General features: G+C 53.3%; 1 protein-coding gene across 7 annotated transcripts in view; it reads right to left on the bottom strand.

Moving 5' to 3' along the window:
* ACE (angiotensin I converting enzyme) overlaps positions 1–14,538 on the bottom strand; it is a 45,701-nt gene extending 31,163 nt beyond the window's left edge. For 4 of the 7 annotated variants that reach the window (XM_077163531.1, XM_077163532.1, XM_077163530.1 and 1 more), the window contains exons 1-19: positions 14,272–14,532; positions 13,588–13,755; positions 12,889–12,982; positions 12,086–12,229; positions 11,396–11,587; positions 10,782–10,879; positions 10,275–10,447; positions 9,703–9,926; positions 9,232–9,376; positions 8,838–8,936; positions 8,411–8,533; positions 7,794–8,005; positions 6,902–7,038; positions 5,859–6,017; positions 5,512–5,596; positions 2,953–3,096; positions 2,609–2,800; positions 1,589–1,686; positions 1,231–1,403 (exon numbers count right to left, since the gene is read on the bottom strand). In XM_077163531.1, the coding sequence (XP_077019646.1) occupies positions 1,231–1,403; positions 1,589–1,686; positions 2,609–2,800; positions 2,953–3,096; positions 5,512–5,596; positions 5,859–6,017; positions 6,902–7,038; positions 7,794–8,005; positions 8,411–8,533; positions 8,838–8,936; positions 9,232–9,376; positions 9,703–9,926; positions 10,275–10,447; positions 10,782–10,879; positions 11,396–11,587; positions 12,086–12,229; positions 12,889–12,982; positions 13,588–13,755; positions 14,272–14,532 (2,921 nt within the window). Of the gene's footprint in view, positions 1–1,230; positions 1,404–1,588; positions 1,687–2,608; positions 2,801–2,952; positions 3,097–5,511; positions 5,597–5,858; positions 6,018–6,901; positions 7,039–7,185; positions 7,756–7,793; positions 8,006–8,410; positions 8,534–8,837; positions 8,937–9,231; positions 9,377–9,702; positions 9,927–10,274; positions 10,448–10,781; positions 10,880–11,395; positions 11,588–12,085; positions 12,230–12,888; positions 12,983–13,587; positions 13,756–14,271 lie in introns of those variants that run through there. The other 3 variants (XM_077163533.1, XM_077163534.1, XM_077163536.1) reach the window with 3 other exon arrangements.
* Between the last annotated feature and the right edge of the window lie 10,730 nt (positions 14,539–25,268).

Below are 25,268 nucleotides of genomic sequence, written 5' to 3'. Positions count from 1 at the left end.
TCCTAGGAGGGAGGATCCCCAAAGAACTCCCATCCTCCTCTTGATCCTGTCCACTTCCAGCCTCAAAGGCACAGTCCTCAGGCCTTTGGGTGCTGGGCTGAAGGACCCAAGGCCAGATGATCCCGTGGACCTTCTCTATGTGGGTTCCTGGTTCTCTGCACCCACTTTTCTTCTAGGAGATGCTTCATCAGATGTGGTGGCTCATCTTTGCCACTTCTCCCAAGAATTGGGGTCTGTTTTCCTTTCCTTTGAATCTAGGCTGGCCTTATGACTAGTTTTAATCAATAAAATGAACCAGAAGTGACTCTGGGCTAGCTTTGGATTTAGACTTTAAAAGGCCTGGCTGCAGCTGCTTCTGCTCTGAGGGATGTCTACTGCCATCTACAAAATCTGCCTGCCTGAGACTGCCATGCTGTGAGGAAGCCCAAGTGCATTGACAGGTTGCCCGGAGAGAGTGATGCCCAGCCGATGCTCAACTCTTCCTGCCATCCCAGCCCAGGTACCAGACATGTGAGTGAAGAAGCCAACTTGAACACTCCTGCCAAGCACATGCTACATGGAGAAAAATAGAGGAACCCAACCAACAGCCAGAACCAATGCCCCATTGAGCCATCCCAGCCATCTCCAGACATGAGAGCTAATCTAGCTAAGGTCTGAGTCATTGTGGAGCAGGGATAAGCCATTTCCACCTGAATTCCTGGCCCATAAAATCATGTGCATGATAAAATGGCTTTGTTTTACATCACTAGGTCTTTGGGTGGTTTGTTGTGCAGAAACAGATCATTGAATGATCCTGTCCTTGGATGAAGACAGCTTCTGAGGCTCTGTCAGTGATGAGGACGGATCTGTGCAAAGCCCCTTTCCTCAAGTGTCTCCCTGTGTCAAGGCATGCTCACACATGGAGAGGGGACAGCTGTATGCAAAGACTGTCTGGAGAGGGGATGGTAACCTAACCCAGGACTAGGATCTTGAGCATTGGCCAACTGTCCAAGTTGACCAAGGTGGTCAATGCTTCATTTGGTGGATGGGGTTCTCCCAACACAAGCCAATTGCTGTTCTGGAGCCAGGTCTAACTTCTTGACCCTTAGTCCTAAGTTCTGGCCCCTGTACCCTTTTTCTTTCTGCCTGGCTCTGGCTGAGGCCACTGCAGTGGAAACATTTCTTGGCTCATCTCCTTGCCCACTGGGCTGAGGAAAAGGACCCCCTACCCCAGCTCCAGCCTGGACACACCTGAAGTCCTTGCCATTGTAGAAGTCCCAGGCAGAAGCTTGGCATACCACTTCCCGCCCATCGGTCGGCTTCTCCAGCATCGACTTGTTCCAGAACTCTGGGGGCACAGGCAGCAGCCCCAGGGAGGTGAAGAAACGGTCAGCTTCCTCAAACATCCTCCTGGGTGTCCAGCCCTGCAAGCAGATGGAGCTCTGCTAATCCTGGGGGCAGTGGGAGCAGACCATGTGCTATAGGGTTGGGGGTACTGGGAAAGGGCCCAGCTGGAAGGGATTCCTGAATCAGGGGGTTCTCTCCCACCCCCAGCAGAGGGCCACCCATGAAGGAGTTGCAGAGGAAGGAGGAGGGCCCTGGCACAGACCTGCTTTTTCATTGCCTCCGTGGCATCCAGCTTGGGGGCTAAAGGGAAGGGTACTACCAGATCATAGATGTTGGACCACGTCTGTGCCCACATGTTCCCTGGAGGTGGGTGGGGTAAGAAAGGGGGGAGAGAGGAGAGGCAGGTGTTACTTCTTAGGCTTCTCACCACCATGTAGAAAGAGGGAACCAGATCCCAGTCCTACAAATCACAGCAGCACCTCTTGAGCACCTACTGTTTGCCAACTTTGACATATGTGCGATTGTTCTGCACATCAAGCCTGAACGTGTGATTGCTGGACTGGTTACAGGGGAGGACCTTGCTGGTCACCCATCAAGGGGCGGGTCTTTACTGTGTCCTGAGAAGCAGATCAACGTCACCAGTGACTGTTTATGGGTCCCTGGCCATCTGCCCACATGGCCACCGTGCATCCAGCACTGTGCCAACCACATTGTGTGGATTAATTTGTAATCGCACTGCAGCCGGCGCCGCCAGGATTCCATTGTGTCGGAAAGGAAATGGAGGCTGGGGGTCAAGCGGGCCCGAGGCCCGCAGCTCCTAAATGCTGGGGCTGGGATTTCAGCCCGCGCTCTTGGCCAAAACCTCTGCTGTGTCCCCTCCGGGCCGCCTGGGGTTGGTTTATGCAGGTCACCTGTCAGCGACTCTGGCAAGAACCGACTTCTTTGGGAGAGGCCGACGCCTCTGAGTTTCAGGCAAGAGGGGAAGAGAGCTCAGTTCTCCAGGACTGGAGAAAAGGAAGCTATTCAGAAAATGAATGGAAAGGCTGAGAAATATTATTCGGAGCAGAGATCCTTTTGTATCCAAGGGAGATGAAATGTGAACTGATAGAGAGAGAGAGAGAGAGAGCAAGAAGTGCCTCACTGTTCCTCATTCGCCAGCACCAGGGCTGAGCTCTAACCCCCAGCTCTGCCTTTGCCCCCTGGACCCCCAGGCCACCCTCAGTATATTGCTTCCTGTCCCGGAGTCTTCACTCCCTCCTCAGGGCCCCGTGGGTGCCCTCACCCAACAGATGAGCGGGGATGGGACCCTCCAGGTTGATGTACTGGGGCCCGTAGTGGCGGAACAGGGCACGGCGTACGTAGGCGTGCAGGTTCAGGTACAGCGGCTGCACCTCCTGGAAGAGCTGCTCCAGGTCCTGCTCCAGCGACGGTGTCTCGTACACAGCTTTCCACGAGTCCCCTGCGTCTTTGTAGCCTGCAGAGGGGACACAGCCAGGTTCTCTGAACACCTGCCATTCTCAGAACCCCTCCCTGCCTCCTGAGCGACCTTCCTTTCTCCAGGCCTCAGAGGGGCATCAGGGGACCTGGGGCAGCAGAGAGCCGGCAGTGTCATCAGAAGGGACTCACCATTGAGCTTGGCAGCTTTGTTTATGAACTCCACATATTTAGGGAAAAAAGGGAGGATGGTTCTCCCCGCCTTGTCTCTCCAGCCCTTCCACGCCCATAAGAGTTCTTCATAATTCCGGGAAGTGGACATCAGCTTTGACAGTTCTGGGATGGGGTGGGGAGTGCAGAGAGTGAATGGCTTGAGTTTCCAGCCGTGTGCTCACTTCCCACCTCCTTGTAAAATGAACCGAGTCGTACAATTCCAAGCTGGGATAAAATTGGCCCAATCATGGGAAGTGACTCTACAGGCAACAAATCCAGTGAAACGGGAGAGAGGTAGGGAGCCACCATCTGCAGCAGGGTTTCCACAACCCTGGCAGGCCCGGGCCTGTCCACATCTCCATATGAGCCATGCGTAATGCAGCTGGGTCCCCAGCTAGAAAGCACGAGAGCTGGGCTACAAACCGAAGGCTCCACATTTCAAACTCGAGACATGGCTTGGGGCTCAGTGGGATGAAATGGTTTGGAGGTCAAAAGACCCGAGTTCTTGTGGTCATCCTTCCACAGACCATCTAATTACCCTGCAAGGCCACCGGACCACTCCTTCCCCACCTGTAAAATGGGTGGGGGAGTGGAGGGGGGTGCAGATCAACCAGAGGTGTGAGGTCGCTGAGCAGGGCTGCACCTGGATCACCTCTGTGTCTTCCCCCACAGCTGGCCCTGGGCTATTCTTTGTTATTGGACTGAACTGAACAACAAAAATAAAAAAAACAGCAGTGAAAACTGTAAAGGATAAAGAATTATCCAAACATCATTGGGATGCCAGAAATCCTGGGTCTGTGTCCGGCCAAAGCCACTTACTGCGTGTGTGTGATAACAGAGTTAGTGCCTACTTCTGGGGCTGGGGGGAGGGTGGCGCAGGGCCCCCAAGCTGCACACAGGCCACAGGGCTGGCTGCCCCTCCCACCCAGCCCTGCCCTGGACTTAAACTCTCTCACACTATTCCGGACCATGCCATGTGATGGCTATTCATTTTTCACAGAGAATGCGCTTTCAAATTAATTTTTGTTGAGCAAGGATTTGAGCATTTCACATCGGTGACCTGAGGGTGGGCCCTGGACTAGGGGTCTGGCTGGTGAGGGGGCCTGAGCACCAGAATCCTGTGGAGGTGCCTCTCATGACACGCATGTGCACACACACACTTCCCCGTGCACACACACCTTCCATGCACATACACACCTCCCCGTGCAACACACCTCTCCATGCACATACACACCTCTCCATGCACACACACACCTCCCCATGCACACACACACCTCTCCATGCACACACACACCTCCCCGTGCACACACACATACCTCCCATGCGCTTGCACACACACGTCCCCGTGTGTGCATACACCTCCCCCGACATTGTGCGTGCGTAGCCACGTACACAACCTGCAGGCCAAACCCGGTCCCAGGCAAACTGCTTCTCTCTCCTGTTTATTTTCCGTTTCCCTTTCTACTTGTCATTGTTCTAATGTGGGAGTTGAACTGGGGGCCAGGAAAAGACCATTTCTGGGTGGAGAGTCCTCAAGAAAGAATGTTTACGCCTCTAGTTCTCCTACTGCAGGAAGGCGGGAGCAGGGGAGTCGGCGTGTTTGGGGGTAGTTCTGTCCAAGGGGGGAGGGGGAGGAGGGCCAGCCAGTGGGGGAGGCAGGGAGGGTGCGGGGGGCCGGGCCGCCTCCCTGCATCCAGCAGGAGGGAACCAGCAGGGTCTAGGCTGGGGCTTCCACCGGCCTGGGACTCATCCTGCCTGAGCTTCTGTTTCCTTCTCAGTCATATGTTGGGGGCAGGGGGGTGAGGAGTAGGGGGTAGAGAAAGCCAGAGAAGGTGGGGAAGACGGGGGCAGGTGCTTCCACCCCCTGGGCCATCCCTACCTGGGAGCTCGAGCGCTTGGAATTCAGGGCTGAGAACGCAAGGCTCAGAGGGGCAAAGAGGTGTGGCTGATGGGAGGAGCAGGCAAGAGAGGGGGACGCCCTGGAGGGCACTCAAGGGGCAGGGCGGGCAGAGCCAAGGGAAGGGCTGTGATTTAGGGCCAAGGGCCAGGGAGGTGCCGGATCTAAGCAGTGACAGAGAAGCCGCACTGCTGGAGAAGAGGAGAGCGAATTTCCTGGGCTGAACCTACTTCCCCCTTCATCTGCCAGTGCCCCTAATACTACCCTAGCCCCAGTCGCCACTAGACCCTTCCAGCCCCCTCCTAAGACTTCTCCCTAGACTTCTTAGACCCCTAGCCTTCCCCACAGCCCTCCACTGCTTCCCCCCAAATCCCCAGCTCCCCCAACCTCTGCAACCTCCCCCAGACTCCCCACCCTCCAGTCCACCTAGTCCCCACAGTCCCCCCAGCCTCCCCCAGGCCTCCCCCATCCCCCAATCACCTAGCCCTCTACCAATCACCCCTGCCCTGCATCCCCTCAACCTCCCCCAAGAGTCCCAGTCTCACCCCAGTCTTCTCAGCCCCTCAACCCCTCCCAGGTCCCTTGTCCCACCCTCAACCCCCCCAGCTCCCCCCCTCTCATTCCGCCATGCACATTCTCACCAGGCTCATGTAGACAGGTGCCATTGTCATAGCACACGGTGGACATGACGTAAGTGGTTTCCATGTCCAACAGGATCTTGTTGAACTGCGGGAGGAAGAAGAGACAATGAGCTGTTCCCTCCGCTGCCTGCTCTGCCCCCAGGCCCCATCCAGAAGACCTGGATGCTGCCACCTTCTCAGTAATTCTGGAGCTGTCTGTTGGCTGGGCAGATGGCAAGCCACGATGCATGGAAGGAGAGGAAGCAGCATGGAACCAGACCCGGGACAGGCTCACTCCCAAGCTAGGACCTGGTCCTGACCTCAGGCCCTCTGCTTCCCACTGTCCTGCTCCCCGCCAGGCCACACACCTCCTCCAGGTCCTGGGGGGGGAGCGCCACCCGCTCAAGGTCCTGAATCTTCTTTATGACCCGCTTGATGGTGGCATTCTGGAAGTGGGTCACATCAAACTGTCTGGCCCGGGTGCCAAACTTCAAGGTGTGGTTTGCTAACAGCATATTCTTCTGCAGCTGAGGGCACAGGGGGAAGGTGTCATGAGGCCCAGGACACTACGGAGAGGCCTTGAGGGGAGCCAAGGGGACCAGGGAGGTGCCACCTTTGCCTGGGGCACCCCCACACCTGGACTGCCTGATAATATCTGAAACGCAGCAGGTGTCCCTCGACAGATGCTGAGGGCTGAGTGAGACATACCCTGGCGGGGCTGGGGGCGGGGAAGCCCACCGCGTGGCGGAAAGGCTGTCGGGAATGAAGGGGCTGCTCCCAGCTCCGTGACCCCCGTCTCCAAGCCTCAGGGTCCTCTCTGTAACTAGGAATAAGACCACTGAGTTTGCAAGGATGTGGAGTAGTAAATGAGGCAACAGATGAAAGGCACAAAGGAGCACCGCTCAGCGCACAGCTGGTCTTCAAGAAAAGTTACTTTTCCGTGGTTAGAACAGTAAGGACTTGTGGCTGGGCTGGCCGCACCACGGTGCCTCAGCCGCGTGGCTGAGAATGAGGCTGGACAGGAGACGTGGGTGGCACACAGCCTTTCAAGCTCTCAAAAAGAGGCTTTAGCATCCCTTGAATATGCATAGATTATTCTATTACTAATAAGGGATTGATAATGAAGGAAAGAAAAACTCTCCGGGCTTTGAATATATTCGCCCATCCAAATGGGAAATTGAGGACTGCTTTAAATATCTCATTTGGATTTTTCAGAAATTCTGACAGTCCCTCCACCACCCTCAGCCCTGCTGCCCCCATTGGCGTCTGCGCCTCCTGCCCAGCTTCTCTGCTGCTTCAGCGTTTGGGTCCCCGAGCGAAGGAGCTCCTCTGGGTGTGCATGCACGCGTGCGAGTGCACATGTGTGTGCAGGGGGTGGGCACGTGCGTTGCGGGGTGGGCAGCGCGCCTACCAGAACCTTGCTGCCCTCGGCAGTGACGTTGGTGTTGTAGTTCCAGTTGGCCTCGGAGTATTCATTCCACACCACCTGGGCTGTCAGGTCATATTCCGCCACGAACTTCTCGGCCTCAGCCTCATCGGTCACCAGGTCTATGGGGTAGAGGGGACGGAAACAGGCCAGCCTCCCCTTCCCTCCCCGGTTGCCACCTGCCTTGGCTCTGCCCCCCTCCCGGGAACCCCCAGCCCCTGCCGCCCCCACCCCCACCCCTCCCACCCCCTTTCCCCGCCTCGGCCCACTTGGGCTCTTGGTGGTCTGGATGGTTGTTGCCTGGAGGGCTGATGTCTGGCCGATTGTCGCCCGGCCGGTCATCCCCTGGTCAGTTGTCCCCTGACTGATAATCCTCTGGCCAGTTGTCCCCTGGCCGGTTGTCCCCAGGCCAGTTGTCCCCAGGCCGGTTGTCCCCAGGCTGGCTGTCCCCAGGCTGGCTGTCCCCAGGCCGGGCACCAGCAGGGGCTGCCGGCAGCAGAGCAGCAGGAGGAGGAGGCTGGGCAGGCCCGGAGGAGCCCAACCTTGGCCCATGGCCGCAGGAGAGCAGAGCCCTGCGGCTCCCGGGTCCTGGCCAATAAGAGCAGAGCCTGCAGTGTGACCTCACAGAGAGCATCTGGCCACCCGGCCTGGCCCTCAGACCGGGGCACGCCCTCTCTAGGACGCTTGGGAAAGCACATGCCCATCCCCACTCCAGGGTCCTACTGATGGGCCAGGGCTGGGGTGGGGGGTTACCCGGCCCCCCAGCGCAGGCCAGCAGGGCCCAGAGGCAAGTTGAAGGGAGCCTGGGGCCGGGGCCCAGAGTCCGGAGGGGAGGGCCCGCCTCAGTGCCCTGTCCCACCGTCGCTCGGGGCCTCACCGATGCCTTCCGGGTAATTGTTGGGCACCGGCGGGTGCCACTGATACTCTGGCCAGCCCAGAACCTCGCCGCTCTGCTGGTTCTGCTCCTGGAGCCACTTGCTGACCGGCTGGAAGTAGTCGAGCAGCGGCTGGGCATCCAGGGTGTCCGAGCCGACCATGGCCTTCAGCACCTCCTGCCAGGGCTGTGAGGAGCCCACCTGCAGCATCTCCCTGCCAGGCAGGGCGGGCAGCGAGGGCACAGTACTCAGCCTGCTGTCTGCTGTGGGCTCCCCTGCCCACCGGGCTCACCTGCCTCCTCCCTGGCCACTTCTACCCTCCTTTCCACCCTCACGGAACTGAAAGAACAGTGGCTACAATGCCCTGGGGCCTAGGACCTCTGGGAGGGTGGCAGGGGACATTTGCCTCGCCTGTGGCAGCCAGGAGGACGACTTAATAAATATCTGATGAGAGAAAGGAAGGAAGGAGGAGGGAGGGAGGGAGGAAGGAAAGGAGGCTGCACCCTGCCTCAGCCCAGCCCAGCCCAGTGGTCAGCCCAGAGCAGCCAGCTGCCTTCCAGGCACAGCCCTGGCCCGCCTTGCCCACCGCCCCCCACTCAGCCCCCTTCCCATAACACACCGGAGCTTGGCCCCTGCCTTCGTGGACTGGTAGATGTCACACTGGTGCAGTGGGCCCTGGTGGCCTGCCTCCTTGCACAGGGCTTTATGGAACTGGAACTGCAGGATAAAACTCACAAAGTACCTGCAGGCACAGGGTGCACGTTAGGGGAGATGGGGGGAGACCATGAAGAGGGGGTCCTTCCAGGTACCATCTAGATTTCCAACAGGGCAGAGGCCAAAGCAGGGGCTGTGTTGGGGCACAAGGGAACCAAGCAGCTCAGGAGAGAGGAGAGAGGCCCATCCCGATTCCAGGCCCCTGGGAGGAGGTCAGGAAGAGTGTAGGGACGAGCCTTGGGGCGGGGGCTGCAGGGCCTTAGGGGGAGGGGGAGAGGGAAGGAAGGTGTCACAGTACTGGGGGAGGGGAAGCTGGGCGGGGGCAGCCCTACCTGATGTATGGTGTTGCGCTGGGGACATGAAACTTAGCTCCAGCATCAAAGTGGGTTTCATTTCGGACAATTGGGGGACAGACCCCCTGATACTTGGTCCTAGAAGAGGATGGTTAAATTGTCTTATGACTAGAGGTCTATCTGGCACCCAGGTGCACATGGGTTGGACAGGTTGAGCTTTCGCAGAAAAGGCTGCTTAGCAGGCATTCCCGCTGGCCAGCCCTTTCCCATCCTGGTGACCTGGAGAATTCCTGGAAGAGCAAGTTTTAGGCAGGAAAGAAGAACACGGTGGGTAAAAGGAGAGGCAAATCACTGATTAGGGAGGCCTCCTGGTGGCCCAGGATGGTGGGGAGGACCACCTGGGATTAGGCCCTTCTTGATCCTCTTTACTCACCGAAGATGCCACCAGTCGGAGTTGTAGCGGGAAGGGGAGGTGCGCCCACTGAAGACCCCCCAGCGCCACTGGTCCACCAAGTAGCCAAAGGGCAGGAAGGCAATTTTTTCCAGTGCCATTTTTAGCAGATAGTTGATGTCACTTTCTGACGGAGATGAGAAGAGAGAGATCAGAGGGAGAAGGGAGTCCAGTAGGCTAGGGTAGTTCTGGGCAGGAGACAGTGGGTGAGGCTGGGCAGACAAAGGGAAGGCGAGTCTGGCTTTTGAGACCTTGGGGCTCTGCTTGGAAGAGGACCCCAGGGAATGTTGAGGTGGGGCTCAGGGTGGGCTGTGAGGCCCAAGGTGGATCCTAAATCCTGCCTGGAGAAGGGGAGATCTGAGTGGGACGAGTGGAGCCTGGCTGGGCGGGCAATGGAGTGGGGTTTGGGTGGGGCTGAGCTGGGTTCCCCTCACCCCTGCCCCACCCCCATACCCACGTCATTGGTGACATTGTCCAGCAGGCCGATTTTGTGCAGATGTGCTGGAGTGGAGACAGAGAGCGCCAGTACATCGCCAATGGCCTCGTGGAAGCCAGGGTTGGCACCTTGGCGGAGGGAGACGGGTTGGTCCTTGTACTGCAGGTAGTACTGCACGTGGCCCATCTCGTGGTGCACAGTGGACAGCTGGTCCATGGTGACCCGCGTGCACTGCTTGATCCTGGGGTGGGGAAAGGCTGACAGTGAAGGGCAGGGCAGGGCAGGGCAGGGACTGGGTGGGAGTGCTGGGGAGGGACAGGACCAAGGAGGGCCTTCTCTGGGGCTCTTTACCCTGTCCCCAACCCACCACCTCTCTGGCCTTTGCCCTCCATCCCAAGGTTCGGAGCTGACCACCTGTTGAGGCTGCAGGGGAAGGCAGCCTGATGGCTTTCACACCTTATAGCCCTGGGATAGACCCAGCACCCGAGTGGGCGCTGGGGCTAGGTGGGGTGGGCCCGGGGACCAGCTTCTCTGTGCTCTGGGCTGCTCTGCCCTTAGGAGTCCCAGAAGCCCCCTTCGGTGGCCAGACCTGAAGTCCTTCCTGTTGTAGAAGTCCCAGGCAGAGGCGTGGCATACCACCTCCCGCCTGTCACTCGGTTTCTCCAGCATTGACTCTGCCCAGAACTCGGGGGGCATGGGCGACAGCCCCAGGGAGGTGAAGAACTCCTCTGCCACCCGGAACATGTGGGTAGCGTTCCAGCCCTGGGGGTGGGTGGGCACAGGTCAGGGCCCCGAGGCCAGGGGTCCACTCTGGCTGCCCGGGAGGAGTCTGGGGTCCCTCACCCAGGTCAGCCCCCTGGAAGGGCATATCTGCCAGGTGGCCTCCCTTCCCAGAGGCAGGGCTTTTTCCCGACCCCAGCAGCTGAACGCAGGTGGACTGCGGCTCACACTTCACCAGGGGTGACAGGCCCCAGCTCATCTCTCCTGGGCTGCTGTGTGGACACCCGGGGCTGCCGCTCCTTCATGTGCCCCCACTCTGCCCTCTTGCTAGCTCTGATCCCCCCTCGATGCCCCACCGGGACCCACATCCCCTCACCTTCTGCACCATGGTGCTGGTGACATCAAGGTTGGGCTTGTCGGGAAAAGGCACCACCATGTCGTACAGGTTTTCCCAGCTCTGGGCCCACATGTTTCCTAGATGGAGGAGGGGGACCAAACAGCTTGGCTCCCCGCCCAGCCAGCGCCTGTGGCCCCCACAGCTGGGCTCTGGGGCCCTGAGCCTGGGGGCCAGCCACCTAGGTGGCAGGACCCTCCCTCGGAACCTGACCCCCCATTCCCTGGGGTGCTCCAGCTCCGGGGCTGGGCAGCGCGAGCCCAGGCAGTGCCGTGGGTGCCCTCTGACCCAGCACAAACCAGGACACAGTCCTGCTCCCTGGGCCCCGGGTCCAAAAGCCTTCACTGTGCATCCTGGCTCGGCCTTGTGCTATCTCTCCGACCTCCACAAGTCCCTTACACACCCTAAGCCTCAGGGTCCCCATCTGTAAAGTAAGAATAATAACGACGGAAATGGCGACCGGCCCGTGCGTGTGGAATGGGACAGTGAGGTGCGCCCCAAACGGGACAGAGGAGGACAGCGAGTGCCTTCCCTTACCCTGGACTCCTGCCCCTGGGCTTCCCTGGGACATGCCTGGAGGCAAGGTCGGGTCTTACCCAGCAGGTGGGCGGGGATGGGTCCCCGGAGGTTGATGTATGTGTCCCCGTACCGGCGGTGCAGCGCGCGGCGGACATAGGCATGGAGGTTCAGGTAGAGGGGCTCCAACTGGTGGTAGAGGCGCTCCAGGTCCTTCTCAAAGGTGGGCGAGTCGTACCAGGAGCGCCAGTAGGCCCCCGTGTCCGGGAAGCCTGGCAGGACCAGGGGAGGGGCAGCTCAGGCCCGAGGTCCTGGTACCACCTCCCAGCCATACCTCCAGGCCTGGGGAGGGGCGGCTGGCTGGAAGGGGTGGCTTGGGGGTGGGGTGGGGCCACTCTCCAGCTTTGGGAACCAGGGGCTACTTCAAGCTTTAGCTAAACAGATCCTGGAGCACCCCAGAGGCAAAGATGAGTGCTAGGGACTGGGGAGCAGAGCCAGGAGGGTCAGGCAGGAAGGGACGGCGGGTGGGCAGGATAGCGGCACGGTGGACAGCACAGCGGTTCAAGGCCTACTTCCGCCATCTGCTCCGCGGGACCTTGGCCAGGTCCCTAACCTCTTCCGGCCAGTGTACGGGAATCCTAACAGCAACAGCCCTGTCCACTGCAGGGGCTGTGGCTCAGAGGAGGCAGTGACAGGAGGGTGCCTGGCAGGCTGGGAAGGGCTGCACCTGCGTGAGGGGTGCCGGTCCTGGGCGGGAGTGGGGAGCTCACCATCCGGCCTGTAGGCCTCGTTGCTGAGGGCCGTGAAGTCCTGGTACAGGGGCTTCAGTGGGATGCCCGAGGCATCGTGCCAACCCTCCCAGGCAAAGAGCAGCATGGTGTAGCTCCGCGAGGAAGCCAGGATGTCGGTGAGCTCTGAGAGAGGCCGGCAGGGCCACGACGTGAGTGTAGAAGTCCGCGGGGCCCGCTCAGCCCTCACCATGCACCACATTCGTCCTCGCCACCGCCACCATCACTCTCAACACAACCGAACCCCAGGGCCAAGGTCAGCCTACAAGCTGGGCAGGCTGGGGCCGGGAGCTATACAAGGCAAACGCCTGGGCAGGGCCCTGACTCCCCAGGGAGCCGATGGTCTAAGGCAGTTGACACAGGAAGAGAATATCCAGGGGGACCAAGCCCTTGGGTGGAGTGGCTGAGCTCAAGGCTGTCTAGTAGATGAGGGGGAGGGGAGAGGGCAGGAGGGTGTGGGGGGAAATCAGGAGGGGCCCCTGGGGAGAGTGGGAGGACCCACAAAAGGGGAAAGTGGCAGTCAAGAGGAAGGACTAGAGATGCAAGGGGCCAAGGCACACAGGGGGTGGGGTGGGGGGTACCAGGGGAGAGAAGTACTGAAGTCAGTTTGCTAGGAGAAGCAGGGGCGTGGGGTATCCGCACAGCCTAGCCCCGGTTGGAAAGCGATGCCAACTCTTTCGGGCGTGCCCACTCCCCCTGCGGCCTTCACACAAACACGCTGTCCTCTGGGGGGCAGGGTGATGGGGAAGGGCTGGGAAAGTCCAGCAGTGAGGGCAGGGCAGTACCTGGGTCCAGGGACCAGCAGGTGGCAGTCTTGTTGGGGAAGCAGACCTTGGCTGTGGAGTAGATTCTGCTCATGTTGGTCAGCAGGGAGTTGTACTAGGGAGTCAGAGTTGAGAAAACGTTAGTGATGGAGGGCCTCCAGAGGTCATCCGGCTGCTCCCATCTCCTTTCGGGAAGAGGAAAAAGAGGCTGAAAGGGGATGAGGTTCAGACAAGGCCACTCAGTGGCACTCAGGGCACCACAGACTCCCAGGCCCGTGGAGCAGCCTGTGGAGGTGAAAACATGTGCCCCAGGAGTCAGGGATCCGGGTTCAAGTCCCGGCTCGGCCACCACCTTACCCCTGTCATTCTCTGGCTTTGGTCCCTTCCTCAGTCCTCAGCCTTTCCAAGGAAGTCAATAAACCAAACTGGCCTCTGAAGAAGTTTCGGAGTCCCCTGTTCCATCTTTTACTCTCTAATGTTGCTTTCTGCCTCACAGTATTTGCTTTCATGTACAGTAACTCCCCACCCCATCTCCCAGGAAAATCAAGGCTTCAGGAAGCCATTCTATGCTTCCTCTGAAGCCAGGGCCCAAACATGCCCCCAGGTGGGTCCCTCCCTGCGAGGCCGCTGTCATCACTACCCCCACCCCCGCAGTGGGGGAGCCCAGGCAAGGAGCCGCTGCCCCCTCCCCCTGCCCCCCATCAAGCCCTCTGAACACACTTGTTGCCGCTTGGTCAGGGGCAGGTTGGCAGAGCCCAGGGTGCACACCGCTTCAATGATCTTGCGCAGCTGTGGGTCAGTGAAGTTTTGCAAGATGGGCTGGTACAGCTCCTTGGCCTTCTGGCCCCAGGCTACTGAGAACTCCTGGTTGAGCAGGGCTGCTTCCTCCTGTGGCACCAGGAGGGCACCGGAGAGCACAGGGAGGGCCCAGGTCAGGTGAAGGCCAGCCAGGGGAGGCTCTCAGACCCCTCCTCCTGAGGAGACCCCTCCCCCGGTCCCTCCAGTGACAAGAGAGGCAGGGAGAAGGCAGGGCGGCTGCACAAGGATGAACAGAGACAGCCACACCGTCCCCGGGGCAGGGGCCAGAGAGGGGGTCCCAGAGCAGAGCAGGTGCCCTCAGGGAAGGCTTTGGGTGTTCCGATGACACCCCTGGCAATACCATCCAGGGAGAGGGGCACCGGGTCTCGGAGGAGGCAGCCCCATCCCTTCGATTCATGCATTAGACACGGACTGTGCGCCCAGTACTGTGCCGCCCATCTGCCGCCTGTCATGATGGGAGGGGGGCTGTCTCCACCGTTCAGGGGCCCGGGCCGCGGCCGGGGCGGTGACTCCCCGCGCCCCGTCGCCGCAGGCCTGCGATTGGCCGCCCCGGCGCCACCCCACGCCCCGGGCCCGGGCGCCCACCTGGAGCTGCGCGTTCTCCTCGGTGATGTTGGTGTCGTGCGCCCAGCTGGCGGCCGTGCTCAGGAACAGCACCTGCTCGGCGCTGGAGTTGTAGCTCTGCGCGAAGAGCTGCGCCCCGGCCTCGTCGGCGGAAAAGTTTCCCGGCTGCAGCCCGGGGTCGAGCGCCGGGGCGGCCGGCGGCGGCGGCCACAGCAGCAGCAGCAGCAGCGGCAGGAGCGGCGGCGGCGGCCCGGGCCTGGGGCGGCCCGACGCGGCCCCCATAGCGCGGTGCGCGGCGCTGCCCCCTCTCCCGCGCTGCGCCCGCTCTGCGGATTATAAAACCCGGCCGCCGCCGCCGCCGCCGCCTCCCGACACACCCCCCCTCCCCGCCCCGGCGCGCTTCCTCCTCGGCTCCAAAGTCCCCGGGCCGCGGGGGCCTGGCGGAGCGGGCGGGGGCCCAGGCTTCCTGCCCGCCCGGGGCAAGGGCGCCGTCCCGGAGCGCGGCCGAGGCGACCCCCGCGAGATGCGGCCCGGAGGTGGCAGGACGGGGTGTAGGTCAGGCTGTCGCAGAGGAAGCTAGGGAAAGGAAGGGACCCCGGCTGAGGGATCCAGCAGCTTGCGGAGACACACAAACCTGCTCGCCTCGCCCTCTCTCGCTGCCATCACAGAGCCTCGACCCCCGGACCCGGGGCCCCCCGGCCTCTGGCGCTCAGTCTTCCGGGCCTACCCTCCCCAAGCAGCTCTGGGCTCCGGGCGGGGGCTGGGGTTGCTGTAAGCAGGCGCTACTGGAGCAGCAGGGGTAGGGCTAAAGATCCTTCACCCGGGCCAGCCGCCCGTCCAGGCCATTCCCAGGATAAGTGTGGCCTGCGAGGGTCCGGGTACCGGGCCGAGTTTTGGCTTCCTGCAGGCGCCCCGAGTGGGGCGCAGAAGAGGGGCTGGGGGACAGCGGCATACCCGGGGAACTTTAAGGGGTTTCCAGGAAAAGAACGGAGGGGTGCTCTGGGGGAGGAGGGTGCTGAAGAGACGCAGGAGAACTGGCACCTGCCCTCCACCCACGTGGGGGCACAAACTGTCAGTCGCACCTGCAGAAGCAATCAGGCGTCAACACAGTAGTCACGGAACCTCAGACTTGCAGAATTTGAGAGTTGCAAAAAGCCCTAGAGATCAGAACATCCCCCTCATTTTGCAGATGAAGAAATGAAGATTCAGATAGGTTGAGAGCTTTGCTGCAAATCACCTCAGGTCTCCACACTCCCAGCCAGTTCCCCTTCCCTATCTCACCCCACGTGTCCCTCTGGGGAGGGGGTGGGGGGACTGTGGCATCCTCTTTTATTATTTTTTTTAAATGTTTGGTGTGGTAGCATATACAGAACACAAAACTTCCCACTCTAACTGGTTTTAAGTGAACAACACAGTGGCATTTGTCAGTCACCCTCACCACCCATTCCAGGGGCGCCCTCAGGGCACAGGGCTAGCATCCCCCCTCAAATCCTCAGTGCCACTGTGCTTGCCCCAGGGTGGGGGCCTCCACGCTAGCAGACAGACCCCGCACAGGTATGGGAGAGGGACTGTTAGAGGACAAAGGTGGTGGATTCTATTGCCCGATGAGTTCAAATGACCAATTCCTGAAACACCAGGATTTCAGAGAGAAAAAAATGTATCACTAGGCGTGTAGCAGGAAATCAGATGGTCTATTGCCCCAAAATCTATCTCCCCGAACTGCAAGAATTCCAATAGCTCTATAGAATTAAAAGATGGGCAGATTTTAGGATAATGAGTACAATGGCCCCAGATAATGTAATTAGAGGTGATGTAATTATTGTGCATGCACAGTTTGATTACATGCTTAGTCACAGAATGTATAAGAAAATGGCAGCCTTAATATGATGATGGGCATGATTTTTAGTATTATAATGAGGTATAGGCTACTTGCAGGTTAAAGTCTAAGCTACTGCACATGTCAGGTGGGCCAATTTCGCTTAGATCCAGTCTCGGTTAACAGGATAACTGTGGACTTGGGGTGGGTTAGTTCCGGGCTGACCCAAGATCCTTCATTGATAAACATTAGAGACTGTCTTTAGTGATTACAAGACTCTAAAGTTGAAAAACTAATAAATGGGTGCAAGTGAAGATTAGTTCCAAGGTTTTTACAATCACAGGGGCATGAGATAAAGGCAAGGCAGCTGGACTACAGTACAAAGATTCCAGGTATTTCCTCTGTCTACTCCGACATACCAGAACACAAAAAGGAATATCTATATAATGATTCAGTAATCAAAGCCATCCCTTAAATCCCCATTACTCGGTTATAGGACGATGGAAGAAGCAGAGGCTGGGTAGAAGGGGCAGGGACTGCGCGGAGTGACAGCAGGTCTTGGGAGACCCCAGTCTGCACAGCTGCTGGGGGCCATTGGGAGCCGCTGGGGCTCCTGGTGTCTGGTGCAGGATGGAGTATGTTCAGGACCCCGCATGGGGTAGTGCTGAATTGTCAGATGATGTGGAGCCAGTGGAGGGTGTGTGAGGAAGGATGGGGGGAAAGGCAGGTACTGCCAGAGTCCTCCTTAAACCCCGGGGGAGAGGAGGGATGTGGGAGGCGTTCTGGGGGTGGTCTCAGCCTGCTTTGCCAGCCCCCTCCCTGCCCTGTGTTTCCCTTGCGCCTTTCCCTGGGCTTTGGCTTTGCCAGGGGCAGGCACCAAAGGACATGGGAGCTCTGTGGGTCTGGCTGACTGGATGCTCGTGATCAGGGCAGCCCCCCACCCCCACCCCCCGGGGTCTAGGGGTCAGGCAGAAGGTGATGCACGAGCCTGGCTGTCCTCCTCAGAGCCACCCAGCTCTCCAATGGCCCTAAATGCTTGTTTTTTCCAGGTTTTGAGTGCAACAGGTAAGGCTGGGGGATAGGGGATTTCCAGCTTCTGGGAGGAAGTAGGCTCCCTACTGGGGGGTCACCTCCACCTCTCAGAGCCCCTCAGGATAGTTGGTGGCTTGGCAGGGGAAGGGAATTTTTGAGAGTGGTTCTCAGGCTGCCAGAAGGTGATCCCAAGCTGGGGAGGATGAGTAGAGGGAGAGAGAAGCTTTAGCTTGTAAGAACGACATCTCCGAGAATGTAGACCAGGCATTCGGCTCCACTCATGCATTCTCTGCCTGCATGGCATTGTGAAGATGTCTATAGACCATCTGGGTTAACAACTGAGCTCAACTCTGAACAGCTTCAACGTCACTGAAGTCATAAAACCAAAAGGCTAGATGGGGTTGGGGAGAGAATTCTCTCTGGCTTTCCCAGAGCTTAGCACAGGGCATTGCACAAAGCTGGTCCATGTTCAAGGAAGGAATGATCAACATTCATATTCACAGCCCCAGAGGTAAACTCACAGCCTCCTGCAAAAATAACACGAGTAACCAAGCCTCACTAATTAGGAATTTGCAATAACGCAGACCCTGCAAACTTGAGCCTGATGAGTAGAAGTTAAAAAAAAAACAACGTCCTCTCTATTTTAAGGGTCTTACTCATGAGGAAGAGAGATAATAACACACCTTACTTTTTTTTTTTTCTTGGGCAGGCACCAGGAATCGAAACCACATCTCCGGCATGGCAGGCAAGAACTCTGCTTGCTCAGCCACCATGGTCCGCCCAACACACCTTACATTTGTATAGCACTATAGACTTTTCTAAATTCTTTCGTGTAAGTTATGTGTTTGATATTCACAGTAACCTTGAGAGGTAGCAAGCAGATAAGGCCAGTCAGCTCTCTCCTCAACTGCTACCAAAGCAATGGAGGGGGGTTCCAAACTCTGCAGGAGGACGAATCTCAATGAGGCCATTGCAAAGAGCCACAGAGACCAAGCGTTTTTCAGAGGGTCTCACTCTCTAAGTTGACCCACCTAAGGGAAGGCAGCTGCCTGGGAGATATCTCCATCTCTCTTTCAGGGACGGATGGGGCACTAGTTACCACAGTTTGAGAAGAATAGCCCTTAAAAATACGCTCAGTGGGCTGGCCAAGGTGGCTCAGCAGTCAGGAATGCTTACCTGCAATGCCAGAGGACTCAGGTTCGATTCTTGGTGCCTGCCCATGTATAAATAAATAAATAAATAAATAATACGCTCAGTGGTTTTGGACTCAGAATGTATAAACATGTAATTTGTGACAAGAACTACTTAAAGGTAGGGGGATGGAGGGGCTTAGGAGCATAACATGTGTCTACTATTGAAGTTAAGTTGGTATCAGAGCAAACAAGATTGGTTGAGATTTAGGATATTACATTTAAGCCCCATAGTAACTCCAAAAAATATTGGAGAATATGCAAGTTCAGAGAGACAGAAAATAGAGAACAAAAAATGGTGACAGAGGTGCAGGGCAGGGGGAAAAGGGAGTTAATGCATAATGGATGGAGGGTTTCTGTTTGGGGAGATGGGAAACTTTTAATAATGGAAAGTGGTGAGGGTACCGCAGTATTGTGAATGTGATTAAACCTAGTGAATGGCTGCTTGGGATACGTGCTTGGGAGTGGCTGAGATGGAAAGTTTATGCCGTACATATGTTCCCACGATTAAGAAAAGGAAGAAAGAGCAACTAAAAAGACAATGACAACTAAAGGTAATACATGATCCTGAAAGGGATCTAGCAAGGGCAGAGAAAAGGTTCAAGGGGACATCATTTGTATATATGGAAAAATCGAAATATAGATTGTAAGCTTCACATCAATGTTAATTTTCTTGAACTTGATAACTGCATTTAAGGTGGTTACATAAGTGAATATCTTTTTTTCTGAGGAAGTGTGCATGGCGACATTAAGGTTCAAGGAGCATGATATATTCAACCTATATTCAAGTGTCCAGAAAATGGATGGATGGATGGATGGATGGATAGTAGATAGATGCTAGATAAATGGATAGATAGCATGATATGGCAAATTTGGCAAAATGTTAAAACTGGTGGATCTAGGCGTCTGGGGCTGGGGGTAGGTATATGTTGGAGTTCTCTGTATGAGGTTTGTATTATTTTTGTAACTGTCCTGTAACTTTGAAAGTATTTCAAATAAACCATTAAAAAATGTTCAACAATGGAATAGAATTGAGAGTCCAGTAATAAACTCATACATTTATGTTCAATGATTTTTGATAATGATTCCAGGACAATTCAATGGGGAAAAGAATAGTCTTTCCACAAATGGCACTGGATCAACAGGAAATCCACATGCAAAAGAGTCACGCTGGACCCCTACCTCTAACCATAGACAAAATGAACTCAAAATGGAGTATAGAACTAAATGTAAGAGCCAAAATAATAAAACTCTTAGAAGCAAACATAGGTGTAAATCTTCATTACCTTGGATTAGGTAATGATTTCTTAGATAGAACCTGAAAAGTACAATCAACAATGGAAAAAATAGATAAATTGGTCTTCAACAAAACTAGAAAGTTTTATACTTCAAAGGAGACCACCAAGACAGTGAAGAGATAACCTACAGAATGGGGGGAAATGTTTGCAAAGCATATATGTACTTTGGGATTTGTGTCAAAAAGAACCCTTCCAGCTCAACAATGAAAAGACAACTCAATTAAAAAGCTGGACAAAGGATTTGAATAGACTTTTCTCCAGAGACATACAAATGGCCGATAAGCATATGAAGAGATGCTCAACTTTTTTTAGTCATCAAGGAAATGCAAATCATAACCACAAGCTATTACTGCACACCCACTAAGATGGCTACAACAACAACAACAGCAAAACAATGAAAATAACACATGTTGGCGAAGATGTGGAGAATTTGGCAGCTTGAACACTGCTAGTGGGACTGTAAGATGGTGCAGCCACCTTGGAAAACAGTTTGGCAGTTCCTCAAAATGTTCAATGTTGAATTACCACTTGTCCCAGCCAAGAGAACTGAAAACACATCCACACAAAAACTTGTACACACATGTTCAGAGTATCATTATTCAAATAGCCAAAAAGTGTAAATACCCACATGTCCATAATGCATAAACAAATATGGTATAACTATACAACAGAAATTATTCAGCCATACAAAGGAATGAAGTTTTGATACATACTATAATGTTGCTGAACCCTGAAAACACACTAAGTGAAAGAAGCCAGTGACAAAAGACCACATATTATATGAGTCCATTCTTATGAAATATCTGGAACAGGCAAATTCATAAAGAAAATAGATTGGTGGTTGCCAGGGACTGGGGGTAGGGGACAATGGGGAGTGACTGCTAACGGATATGGCGTTTCTTCTTGGGATGGTGAAAATGTTCTGAAATTAATGGTAATGAATTTTGTGAACATACTAAAAAACACTGAATTGCATACCTTAAAAAGGTAGATTTTATAGTATGCGAGTTATAGCACAACAAAGCTGTTATTAAAAGTATGTCCAAACCTTTCATTCTATCATTCTATGTTCACTGGTTGTTTTTATTTTTGTTTGTTTTGTGTTTTTTTCTGTATGCTGTATCGTGGGGTCACATTTCATTATTTTTCCGTGTGAGCATCCCATTATTGCAGGACCATTTGTTGATTTTTTTGTTTGTTTTACGTGTTTGTTTTTTGGAAAGTGCGTAGACTGGGAATTGAACCAGGGTCTCCTGCATGGCAGGCATTCGTTGGTTTTTAGAGGAATCTCCTGATTGTTGATTGGTTATCAGAAGAACCATGATTCTCTTAATTGATTGCCCATGCCCTCTTTGTTAGCCAAAACCTATCCATCCCTCAAAGCCCAGGTCAAGTCTTGCCTCTTCCATGAAGCAACTCTAGTTCCCCCAAATCATGCAGAACTTTCTTTCCTCTATTTATTCAGCATTAACTGTCTCCCTTCTCAGGTAGGCACCAAAAGAAAGGTGAAAGGGAAATAGCACTGGACTAGGAGCTAGAAAAAATCTGGCACACAGATTTTGCTTATGACCTGAGCAAAATAATCTGTTTGAGCCTTGGTTTTCTCATCTGTAAAATGGCTGGGAAAGTTCCTACTTGTCTTGCCTCTTAGAGTTGTGGAAGGATGAAGACAGATCCTTCGTCAGTTGTGAAGTACCACACAGAAGTAGGATATTATTGTCAAAATTATCGACTAACATTCCTTATATACAAGGCACTGGGCTAAGCAAGACGTGTGAGGTTGTCCTTAATGCAAAAGTTGGAGTGAAGAGAAAATGAGCTCTCCAAGTCAAGTTCTCCAGGCTGCACGAAGAGCAGGTGCTGGGGCAGTCTGGAAGAAAAAGTGCTCATGAGGTGCGGAGTGCACAGGGAAGAAAGCTTCCCTGGAGGAAAGCAGGGGAGGCCTGAGGATCAGAGTTAGGGTCCCCTCCTCAACCACCCCAGTGGAAAGCTTAAGCCAAGAGTGGAAGTGGGAGTGATGAGGAGGCTCGGAAGTTGAGAAGGGGGACAATTTGTCTAGATTTTAGGCCAGCACTGCCCAGTGGAACTTTCTGTAATGGTGGAAATATTCCATCCAGTGGAAATATGTTGAGAGTTACATATATAATTTTATCTTTACTAGCAGCCATATTAGAAAAAGTAAAAAGAAACAGATAACATTCATTGTAATATTTTGTACAACAAGTAATCAGTATTAAAATTATTGAGATATTTTACCTTTTTTTTCTGTGTGTGCTAAGTCTTACAAATCTGGCATGTATTTTACCCATCTCAATTCAGATGCTAAATTTTCCACAAAGTGAAATGTCCTACCAAAACAAAACAAAAGTTGCATTTAGTGCAAAAATATTTTATACTGCATCAGTTTTTAAAGTTAAATGAATTACAATTAAGTAGAATTAAGATTCAGTTCCTTCCTCAGACATGGTTGGTGGGAATTGAAAATGGTGGATTCTCTGTGGAAAACAGTTTGGTGGTGCCTGAGAAAATTAAACACAAAATTACCATATGATCCGGCAATCCCACTTCTAGGTACACACCCCAAATACTTGAAAGCAGGGACTAGAACAGGTCTCGGTGCACCAGTGTTCCTAGTGGCATTATTCACAAGAGTCAAAAAGTAGAAGCAACCCATGTGTCCATTGACAGATGTGTGGATAAACAAAATGTGGTATATCCATTCAATGGAATACTATTCAGCAGTAAAAAGGAATGAAGCTCTGTTTTATGCAACAACATGGATGACCCTTGAAGACATCACGTTGAGTGAAATAACCCAGACACAAAAGGACAAATATTGAATGATCACATTTACATGAAGTAATTAGAATAAGCACATTCATGGAGTCACAAACTGGAATTCTGGCCATCAGGGGCAGGGTTGGGGGTGGGGGATAGGGGGTTAATGCTTTAATGCAACAGAGTTTCTGTTTAGGGTGATGGAAAAGTTTTGGTAATAGATGGTGGTGACGGTAGCACAACATTGAGGATGTAATTAGCGTCACCAAATTGTATACTTGAAAGTGGTTAAAATGGGAAATTTTAGGGTGCATATGTTACCACAATAAAAATTAAAACAAACAAATAACAGAACTGCATAACAAAACAGTGAATCCTAATGTAAACTTTGCATTTCCAGTAGTACAATAATTATAATGATATTATTTCATCAATTGTAACTAAGGTACCAGGCTAATGGAAATGTTAATAGGGAAAACTCTGGGGCACGTGGTGGGGACGGGGCATATGGGAGCACTGTACTTTCTGCATGGTTTTCTGTAAACCTACAACTGCCCTACTAAAAAAGTAAAAAATAAAATAAAAGGAATTCAGCTCCTTGGTCCCGCCAGCCACATTTCGGATGTTCAGCAGCTACGCGTGCCTGCTATTTCCACTTGGTGAGCACAGCCCTGCAGTGGAGATGGTGTGGATAGATGGCCAAAGTGAAGCTGGAGTAGCTTCCAAATCCACAGCCCCGGCCCAGGCCTCCTTGGGCTCTGCGATGTGTCCTCGGGAGCCTGGGCGACCACGGAGCTGACGTTCTGGTTGAAGACTCTTCTCCCAAGGTCGCTCAGCCAGGGGGACTCACCTGCCCCTGTTACCCCAGGACGAGAACCCCGAGGATTTGATGGGGAATTGGAGACAGGTTTTCATTTTTTGTGTCTTTTTCTTATTCTGTAATTATCTACCTATCACATATATATATGTGAGTTGTGAAACATAATAAAAAATGAACACTGATAAACCAAACACAGATAAAACCCGTGTCTACTTGTGCCCTTCCCTTTCCCATCCCTCCATCCTCACGTGCACCCCCAAGAGCTCCCCCAAAGCTGCGTATATCATTCTTTTCTTAATTTTTCTTTCTTTTTTTTTTTTTTTTTGGCATGGGCAGGCACTGGAAATCAAACCCAGGTCTCCAGCATGGCAGGTGAGAACTCTGCCTGCTAAGCCACTGTGGCCCTTAATTTTTCTTTTTTTCATTGATCATATTTTATACTCACATCTTCGTTTCTTTTAAAGAATAGTTTCAGTTCCTTGTAGGTATTTCTAAATGCCATAGTGTTTGGTTTTGTTTGTTCTAGAGTTTTATAAAAATGGCATCACCGAAACATCTAAACAAGAAAAATGAAGACATCTCAAAAGAAACTGGTACATGAATGCGTGCAGCAGTATTGTTTATACTAGATCAAAAGTGGGAACAACCAAATGCCCATCAGCAGGATGACTGGATAAACAAATGTGGGATATCGAGATAATGGAACACGCTTTGGCAGTACAAAAGGAAAGGAAGTACCGATGCACACTACCACATGGATGAATTCTAAAAACATTATGCTAAATGAAAGCAGCCAGACACAAAAGACCACTTATCGTATGATTCCATTTATATAAAATGTCTAGAAAAGTCAAATCCAGGGCAACAGAAAGTAGATCGGGTTTTGCCTGGGGCCGGGGTGGGAATGGGGAGTGACTGAAAATGCACATAAGGTTTATTTTGGGGATGATGGAGATGTAATGAAACTAGATTGGGTGATGGTTGCACAATTCTGTTAATACACTAATTGTTTTAGTTTGCATCCACTGGAATGCAATATACCAGGAACGGAACAGCTTTTAAAAAGGGAATTTATTAAGCTGCACGTTTACAGTTCTAAGGCCGTGAAAATGTCCAAATTAAGGTAAAGCAATAAAAATATCCAAACTAAGGCATCCAGGAAAAGACACCTCGGCTCAAGAAGGCTGATGACATTCGGGGTTTCTCTCTTAGCTGTAAAGGCACATGGTGACCTCTGCTAGCTTCCTCTTCAGGCTTCTCAACAGCTTCCCTGGGGGCATTTTCTTCATGCATCTCCAAAGGTCTCTGGCTGTGTGGGCTCTGCTGGTTCTAAAGCTTTTTCCAAAATGGTTCCCTCTTAAAGGACTCCAGTAAGCAACCCCATCTTGAATGGGTAGAGATGTATTTCCACGGAAACCATCTAATCAAACTACCACCCACAATTGAGTGGGTCACATCTCCATGGAAACAATCAAAAGATCCCACCCAGCAATACTGAGTGAGGAGTAAAGAACTTGGCTTTTCTGGGGTACAGGACAGTTTCAAACCGTCACACTAATAATCTTTGTACACTTAAAGCAGGTGAGTTTTGTGATGTAAATTATACCACAATAAAGCATTTAAAAAAATTATCATAGGGTCTTAAGAGATTTGCTTTTTCTCTCAGCATTAAGTTTCTGAGACTCTATTTGTGCTGTTGCATAGAGCGTAGAAATAGTTCACTCATTTTCACTACTTCATAATGGTCATAGTCCATCATGTGATAATACCACAACTGATTTCTGCAATCTCCTGTCACGGTACATTGGAGTTATTTCTGGCTTTTCACTATTACAAAACAACCTGCCAGGAACATTCCTGTACATGTCCCTTTGGTGTACAAATGTAAGTTTATGTTGTTGAATCTAATCATAAGATATCAGGGCTTATATTTTATATGTCTTTTTTTCATTTTATTTTTTAGTAATTCATCTTTATTGTTTCACAGAAGTCTTGTCCCCAATAGATTGTAAAAGACCAATGGAACAAAAAACTGATCTTTTACCACAGTTTGAGAAGTGCTGCTCTGGGGACACACTGGGAAT

This window comes from Tamandua tetradactyla, chromosome 6, assembly GCF_023851605.1.
Source record: "Tamandua tetradactyla isolate mTamTet1 chromosome 6, mTamTet1.pri, whole genome shotgun sequence".
NCBI lineage: Eukaryota > Metazoa > Chordata > Mammalia > Pilosa > Myrmecophagidae > Tamandua > Tamandua tetradactyla.
The sequence above is the reverse complement of the archived record's forward strand: the minus strand, read 5'-3'. Positions and strand labels throughout refer to the sequence as shown.